The 9105-nt window shown below is 30.6% G+C and overlaps 2 protein-coding genes across 2 annotated transcripts; one reads left to right on the forward strand and one right to left on the reverse strand.

The window, feature by feature from the left end:
- Window positions 1-1567: 1567 nt before the first annotated feature.
- Window positions 1568-6452, forward strand: LOC140438422 (uncharacterized). Its single transcript, XM_072528104.1, has 2 exons — window positions 1568-1881; window positions 2341-6452. Exons 1-2 carry the CDS (start codon window positions 1690-1692, stop codon window positions 3778-3780), a joined length of 1632 nt encoding a protein of 543 aa, XP_072384205.1. The 5' UTR covers window positions 1568-1689; the 3' UTR covers window positions 3781-6452.
- A 103-nt stretch (window positions 6453-6555) lies between these two features.
- Window positions 6556-7472, reverse strand: LOC140438963 (uncharacterized). Its single transcript, XM_072528597.1, has 2 exons — window positions 7272-7472; window positions 6556-6833 (listed from the first exon to the last, which is right to left on the reverse strand). The coding sequence occupies exons 1-2, from the start codon at window positions 7405-7407 to the stop codon at window positions 6556-6558; spliced, it is 414 nt and encodes a 137-aa protein (XP_072384698.1). The 5' UTR covers window positions 7408-7472.
- Between the last annotated feature and the right edge of the window lie 1633 nt (window positions 7473-9105).

Raw genomic sequence — 9105 nt, forward strand, 5'->3', positions numbered from 1 at the left:
GAATATAAATTCCGAATACAAATTAAATAATAGTGGTGATAAGACGCAACCTTGTCGTACTCCTCGTAGGATTCTTATATCTTTGGATGTTGTGTGCTCTATTTCATTTGTTGCCGTTTGGTGCCAATGTAGTTCTAAGACAATTCACAAGACTTGATCCTCAATTCGAGTTGTTTTCAGATAAACAACTGCAACATACCAGCAAAAGACAAAGACGCTATCTTAACTATGCTTAAATTCTGTCTTGATCAGGACTTCTTCCAATTTAATTAAAAAATATATAAACTACCACAGGTTTAGCAATGGGATATTCATTATCACCTTTTCTAGCTGATATTTTTTTAGACAGCTTAGAACAGAAATTTGTTCACAACAATAGAAAAATAGTTTTTTGGTCAAGATATGTTGATGATTGTATAGCTCTAACCTCTCTAGGTCTAGGGAACCCAAGATGACGCTTTACAGATTTTCTTCTTCTTCTTCTGGTTCCTATCCGTTTCGGATGTTGGAAATCATATTGGCAAGTATGACCTTGCTCGCCGCGGCTCAAAACAGCTCCGTTGAGGTTTTCTGAAACCATGTTCTTAAATTCCGCAGCTATGATATTCTCCTTCTACCGAGTCCTCGCTTACCTTTGACTTTACCTTGCAGTATAGACTGCAGCAGGGAGTAACGGTGCTGATTTCTCATAACGTGTCCCAGATATTGCAATTTTATGCGTTTGATCGTAAACACAATCTCTGGTTCCTTCTTCATTCTTTCTAGAACTTCCTTGTTCGTGATCCTTGCTGTCCATGATATTCTTAGCATTCTTCTATAAAGCCACATCTCAAATGCTTTAAGTTTTTTAATAGTGGTGTCTGTAAGCGTCCATGCCTTCGCCCCGTACAACAACACAGAGAAAACATAGCATCTCAAATGTCTCATTTTTGTATCTAGGGATATGTTGTGACTTTTAAAGATGGCGCTCATTTTGTTAAAGACCGTTCTTCCAATCTCTTCAGCTTCTCTGCCAGCTGTTGCCTCATCCCACATGTAGAAATACCCCTGGAAGGGATACAAACTATGGATGCTGAAATTGTAACAAAACAACTTCTTTTTGTAAAAGGTTGGCCCTGATTTAGGTGTTGACAGAGCCTGCTGAAGATCGAATTCTATAGTATAAATTCCATCAGATGTTGAGGCTTCCAGACTCGCTTCTTTTATGGCATCTTCGTCAGCTTTGGCTTTTCGGTGATGCAATTCTTGTTTAAATGTTTACTCTTGTATAGCGCCTTCATCAGTTTTTGAAGCGGCATTCTTAAGAGCGACGTTTATGCTGTCACAAACACCGCAGGTATCTGTTTTGGGTTTTGAAACTTAATATTAAATAGGGAACTTGCACATTTTTTTTTTATTATATAATAACGTTCAGTTTCATTTAAAAATAAGATTTCCAAAATTTCACGCCTCAAAAACTCATAATGACTTAGCAATTCAAATTTAAAATCTTCCCTGTATAAAAATCATTTCAAACGATCGAAAAAGCGCGCGAACCCTTGTGACGTCACTTAGTGGTATTGTCTGTATGTCAGGTCGTCAGGTCTCCTGTCTTGTATAAAAGCATTATAAAAGTATAAACTATTTTGTTTATATTGGTGTTTGATACAGTTTTTGAAGAGAGAGTGTTGAATTGTGTGTGTTTTTACTATGGAAAGTAAAAGTAAATACTACAAGTGTTGTTTAGTACCATTGTGTAAAAGTACAACCATTAAAACCCCCAACAAAATATTTATTAGATTACCAGTCGATAAAAAACGGCGTTTAAACTGGTTACGTGCCTGTCGAAGGGATATTTCAGTTACTGCTCAAGCTCTTCATGTATGTGAAGATCATTTTAATGTAAGTATTTAATATCTGTTGTCTGCTTAATAGTTTTCTTTAAACAAATAATCATGTGTTTTTTTGATAGAACTCTTGGTACCTCTATTTGGTAGATGTACATTACATATTGAATAATATTTACCTAGACAGTATTTTTCTAGAACTGTTTTTACTGTAAAATTAAAATAAGGTAATCATAATAATAAAGTTTTATGTTCATAACCTAAAATAAATACATAATGTATAAAAATAGGTATTCGAAAATCACATAAACTATTCCAACTCTTTCATGTTATCTACCTACAATATATATATATATATATATATATATATATATATATATATATATATATATATATATATATATATATATATATATATATATATATATATATATATATATATATATATATATATATAGGTATATATAATATAAAAGATAAAAATAATAATTTAATATATAATATTCTGTTTCAGTTGGAAAATGATATGGAAAACTATATTAAATTCAAACTTATGGGTGGCCAAAAGTGGATGAAATTAAATGTTGTCCCTCACATATTTAATTGTCAACCAGATAGGAAAAGGGCACATTCTCATTATCCTAGAATAACAGCACTTAAGAGGGTTAAACATCAATTAATTGAGGATGCAGTTGCTTCAACTTCTTCACAGTCTTCAGAATGTTTTGGGAGTATTCTGCAAAATGATATAGACACTCTAAAAATTGATAGTGTCATTGAAACCAATCAAAAGAGTGATATTTCAACTCAGACTCACATAAAATTCAGGAGTAAAAGTGTACAATGCAAGTTAGATTGTGGTGATTCTGTTAGTAATTTATCATTAAACATAGTTTTTAGTAGAGATATTGGGACATCACCACTGAAACTCAATGTACCAACCTTTTGTCCACAAAACGAATTTGGATCTGATACCTCTAAAACTGAGTCTGAAAGTGAAGAATCTGTTTATAGTAGTTATAGTGCTGGTTGTGTAAGTGATCATCAATCATATGATGAGGAAGTGCAGGATATTGAAAATCAATTTAAAAACTTGACATTAAAGTGTACCCTAATGAAGATGGAAAAGAGACCCAGGATATATCTAGGATTACCTGAATATGCATATTATACTTTTCAGTTATTACAAAACTATTGTAAGTTACCAAATTGGAATATTTTTTTAACTTTAAAAAAAATTAGAACAGGGCATTCATTTACACTACTAGGGGATGATTTTGGTATAAGTGAGAGTTATGCATCAAGAATTTTTTCAAAATCATTACCAATCATTAGTAAATATTTAAGAAAGCTTATACTGACACCCAACATTAACAGCATAAAATCAAATTTACCAATAGCTTTTCGAGCTCGATATAGTGATGTATTATGTATTATTGATTGTTTAGAGATTGAAATAGAAAAACCTTTAGATTCTATTAAACAATCTTTAACTTGGTCAGAGTATAAGAAGTGTAATACACTAAAATATTTAATATCTTGTACTCCTGATGGCATTATTAATTTCATTTCTAATGCTTTTGGTGGTCGAACATCTGATGCAGTTATTATAGAGAACAGTGGGTTTTTGTGTATGCTTCCTCCCAAGGTGTCTATCATGGCAGATAGGGGTTTTAAACATATAGAACATTTATTGGTTGCTAAAGGGTGCAAATTAATTAGACCACCAAGTGTCTCTTCAAACACAAAATTAAGTCCAATTGAAGTGATAGAAACCAAGCGCATTGCCAGTTTAAGGATTCATGTTGAAAGAGTCATACGCAGATTAAGAGAATTTGCATTCTTGGCTCCCCATGCATGTGTTGACAATAAGTTGATACCTTATATGGACCATCTAATAAAAATAGCTTGTGGGCTAGTAAATTTGCAGTCTGGTCTAATTTTAGGAAAGTAATGCTTTAAAAACTTCATTGTGTATGTTTTACTTTCATCTAGGAAGCTAGGTACTGTTTGTTCCCAGTATGTCATATTTTATTAGTTTATATATTCAGCTTTGTACTTAGTCACTGTAAATTTTAGAAAACTAACTACTTAAATTGTATTTTCCAATAAAGATGGGTATAGAAATTAAAATAGCTTAGAGTTTAAATATTTGACTTACATTTTTTATTGTTTGTAATGATTTACACTGATTTTGATTTATGTTATAATGTAGATAAACCTATACATATAATAAACCTATATTTTTTCCTTTATATACAATGCAGTTTACATTACTATTTAAAATGTGGACAATAGATACATAATAAATAACAAACAATTTATTTTCTACTTGAGTTCAATATAAGTCCTCATAAGTACCTATATGAGGACAAATATTGTGACTCCATATTAACTGCTTAGTTAATTTGTAAGTCAGTCTAATTTCAGGATAACATCTCTTTAAAAATAGCAAGAAATATTTAAAAAAAAAATTTAAAAACAGTTTATTAAACTTAAACTTCATATTGTATTTTTGACTTTATTTCTTTGTATGCAACATGTCACATTTTATTAGTACATCCTATATTAAGCTTTGTAGTCACATGTATTAGGTACTGTATATTTTCGAAAAAACTAATATTGTATTTTGTAATAAATATTAATATAGAAATCAAAACCGTTTACAATTTAAACATTTTGAAGTGAATATTTTTTATCGCTCTGTATGATGTTTTGCATGGGTCTAAAATTCTATTTAGCGTGACTCGAAAAATCAAGACTTGTTAATCTTGCAGTATACTGTAATATACATAATATACATACATGTATACTTATAATTTTACATAATATATATTTTCTATTAACTCTTGAACGACTTGAAAGATTTGGCTAATTTTGATTTTAAAGTATTTGTACAAGATATACTTATATAATAAAATTTTATAAACTTTTTTAGATTTTAAAGAACTTAAGATTTTTTAAATTATAAAGAACTTAAATGTGTATTGTTATTATAACACATTAAAAAATCAATAATAAGCGGATATAAAATTTCATTAACCTACATTATAGTAATAACACACTATAAGAAGTATTCACTTCAGTCAAGTGTCACACTCTTTTTTTGCTGTTTTTTTATAATTTACAGTGATGTTGACTTATGTTTTAGAAATAATGTAGATAATTAAACAAAACCTTTAATAAAGATTTTTCAAACTGAACCTGTAATATGTTTTCCCTAATACTCATACAATAAAGATTACAATACATTACCAAGCCTTATACTTATTTTTATTATATAAAGAGTACAGTATAATCAACAAAAAATAGTATATAACAATAAATACATTGAACAAATATTGGATTCAGCCTATAAAACAAATGCAGCTGTAGACATGTGTTTCTGTCTCCTAGTCAGTACGACAAAGTTACCTTACAGATGTTGGTAAATGTAGTGAATAAGATTATTCAGAAAAAAGTGTACAAAGAAATACTGATGGAAAAAGTAAAGAAGTGACACAACCTTCTTCTTCTTCTTCTGGTTCCTATCCGTTTCAGATGTTGGAAATCATATTGGCAATCATGACCTTGCTCGCTGCGGCTCGAAACAGCTCCGTTGAGGTTTTCTTAAACCACGTTCTTAAATTCCGCAGCCATGATATTCTCCTTCTACCGGGTCCTCGCTTACCTTTGACTTTACCTTGCAATATAGACTGCAGCAGGGAGTAACGGTGCTGATTTCTCACAACTTTGACACAACCACCAACTGTTAATTTGTGATTTTTCTCTGAATTGCTGATATGGTTGTTAATTAAATTCAAATATTACAGCTATAACTGCCTGAAGGACAAACTGTTACCCAAGGATAGAAATAATAATTTTATTTTCTATCTCCCCATCATCTTTGGCTCGACGATCCTCTGTGGATTGCTTGCTCTAAGAGTCATTGCCGTTCTGTTCGGTTTCTGGTGTCGTGTTGCCATCTACTGATCTCTAATATCCCTAAATCGGTCTCAACTCCATCTAACCACCTAATTTGTGGTCAGCCTCTGCTTCTTATTTTTTATCTACCGATTTTAATAAACGGGGAAAAATATTATGCATCCAAAAACTTTCAGCAGCTGTCATCAAACTCTCCAAATGATTTTCATCATAGTCCACCCATGTATAATTGAAATTAGAATTATTTTCAAATTCTGGATCAGCAACACAAAATAAACACTTTTTTTTAGCAAACATAAACATTTGAAGTTGAACTTGTGCATTATATTTAGCAGTTATTTTATTGTCCTTTGTTAAATAATTAGCTACAGTTTTATTAGTCTGAGGACATTTTATTTCCACAATATATTCCTCACATATGGCATCAGGTGAAGCGCCAAAAATTGGAAATTTGGGGTTTAACTGTAAGCCAATACGGTTTAATTTTATTTGAAATACTTTTTGCACACATTTTATCATACTTTCTTCCAACTGTTTACCCCTATTCATTGCAGAAGTTGCTTTAAATTTTGAGACCCCAAGTATTTGTTCAACAAATGCCCCATCGCATTTTTTACAGTGAGCTGCATCATAAAGTTTTGATGCCGTTATTCTGCCATATCGTAACTCGAACCATAAACTGCTATCGGACTGTGTGCTAGTTTTGATGGCAGCTTCTCACTCATAATATTTGAACAAAATTCAACAAACTCACTATATGTGGTCTGTTCTGTAGAAATAAATTTTAACAGCAGCTGGAATATCCCTATTTTTTTATATTATCATCTTTAAAATGTTGCAATAACTGGCTCTCAGACTGGTTTTTAATGCCCATGTCTATTACTTCTTGAAGGAACTGGTTACTATCTTCATCTGAGCTTAACTCCTCTGGGGCCCCAAAGTCTTTAAGTGTTAAATATTTTATACTTGTACCAACTTTTGATAGTTTACTTTTGGCCCAATAGCAAGTCACTTCTGTTTTTGACGGTTCTTCACTTCTTCTGTGCAACCACATCAGAAAAGCTATTTGATGCTTGCACCCACCTATAACATAAGTTTTGAAATTTAGAAATTGTCCATATATTTTTAGAGAAGCAAAACTACTATCGAATGTAAGTAAAATATATATATATATATATATATATATATATATATATATATATATATATATATATATATATATATATATATATATATATATATTAACTAAAATGTCATTTCAAGATTATTGTGATATTTATTTTAAAAACCAAGAACAAAATTATTATAAAGGCTGTATATTTAGATACTACCTATCAGAATTAAAATGGGCTAAAATAAATTTCCATGAAAGAGTGTTTATTCCTTCATATTTACTGCAAAATGCAGTATAAAATTTAGCTCAGCTGATGTTTGTCTCAGATCAGAATTTTTTATGTTTCAAGAATGCTCTTAATTCAAAATATTCAAAATACATATCTGTTTATAAAAATACCTACTTACCTAATGAAGCAGCACAATCATAACACTTTAGATCAAGTACTTCCTCGGTTTCTTCATTAATTTCACAACTTACAGCATACTGTTTTTTCTTAACATTATGTTCAGGTGTTATTTTTGCCCTTACAGTACAGATCATGTTATTTCTTTTTACTTGAACCCATCCTACAGCTGCATCTCCATATGATTCTCTGCCAGATCTAAATGCAAACGATAAATAAGTTAATTTGATTAAATTTCAGTACAATAGCATAAACATATAATATTGACACTACTTAATATAAAGTACTAAGTTTTATCATTAAATACTTATTATGAGAATAATAATCACAATAAAATTAATGTAATAGGAGTATATGTACTTACTTATCTGCTTTAACTCCCTGAACTTCTCCCAGGGAAAAATTTTCTCCGTTTTGAAAATATGTGGCTACCATAAACATATTTACAATGGGCAAGTTATCAGACTGGCCTTTGGAAAAACCCTCTTCGGTCATTTTAAAAAAAATATCGGAACAAAAACACTCAAATATTATTAAATATATAGTTCACAGCAACTATCTAAAGATTTATAAAACTGAAATACACTATAAAATTACTATAACAAGTAAACGAATGTCAAACGTAATGAATTAATAGCGCCAATCTTTGAACATTCTGACTATATGACGTCACGACCAATGAGGACGCGTTTTGGACTGGCTGCTATAATTTGAATTTTCTCTCGATTTTAATCGTTTTTAGGGGCCAAACTAAAGACAAAAACAACTTTTTTTTGTTTGATATATATTTTAAATTATGTTTTGTTATGATTTAAGGCATTTTTTTCGAATTTAAAATTTTATGCAAGTTCCCTATTCTTCGGTAAATATACGTCTAAATTTGTCTGAAGATACACAGTTGCTAACTTGTCGTATGCATTCTTGCTTATAAACATCATAAAACTTCTCTACTCTAGATAAGTATATTCTAATGTCATGAAATACGTGTTAGGATTATCTTGACGAGAGTAGTGGATCTCCTACTTAGGTAATGATTCAATGAAAGACCTGACAAAATCGATTTTTTAATTAGTATATTTTTTTTATGATTTTTGTGTGAACCCCTATCATCCATCTTTGGAGTTGATAAACCAGTTTTCATAGATTTTACAACATTCTCAACTCTTCCTCTATTGTTTTGTAACCCATGTATGCTTAAGAATTCCTTCTTACAAATTTGTAATTTACCAGTCATAGAGGACCTTATGTAATACATCACGGTGTGACTTCGCCTTGAAGATGTATTTTTAGTAGTACTACGAGCTTTAAGTTTTAGCTCTATGCAGCAAAATATATATGCATTTTGGATATGAAGCTGCCCAGTTTCCAAAATTTCTCAAAAATGTTTTTCATTTCATCTTCGGATAAAAGTGTAAAACATTTATTTCTACAACAGCAGTCTGATCTATAGACTTCTCTTTTTGTACCATTCCCTTGCCACGATATCTTTCGCAACTATTTCTTTTATTCTTTTCCTTGGTTTATTTTTTATTTTCACGTTTACGTTTTCGCCCTTTCCTTTCTGTGTTTGTAACTTCAGTTGTTTGTCGTGTCAAATTTTCCTCATTTATATCCTGGTCTGACGATGTTGATGGAATTTTACATGCTATCTTAGATTTCTGCAAGAAAAAAGAAAATATAAATCTATCTGTACATAGAACTAGCATGCAAATAACTAAATATCTACAAAACCTGTAAAAAGCCTGTAAAAAGCCTGTAAAAGCCTGTAAAAAGCCTGTAAAAATGGTATCTTACTTAACTTACCATTGTTTATATGCAGTGTAGTTTATTCAATA

Source organism: Diabrotica undecimpunctata, chromosome 4, assembly GCF_040954645.1.
Source record: "Diabrotica undecimpunctata isolate CICGRU chromosome 4, icDiaUnde3, whole genome shotgun sequence".
Classification (NCBI taxonomy): domain Eukaryota; kingdom Metazoa; phylum Arthropoda; class Insecta; order Coleoptera; family Chrysomelidae; genus Diabrotica; species Diabrotica undecimpunctata.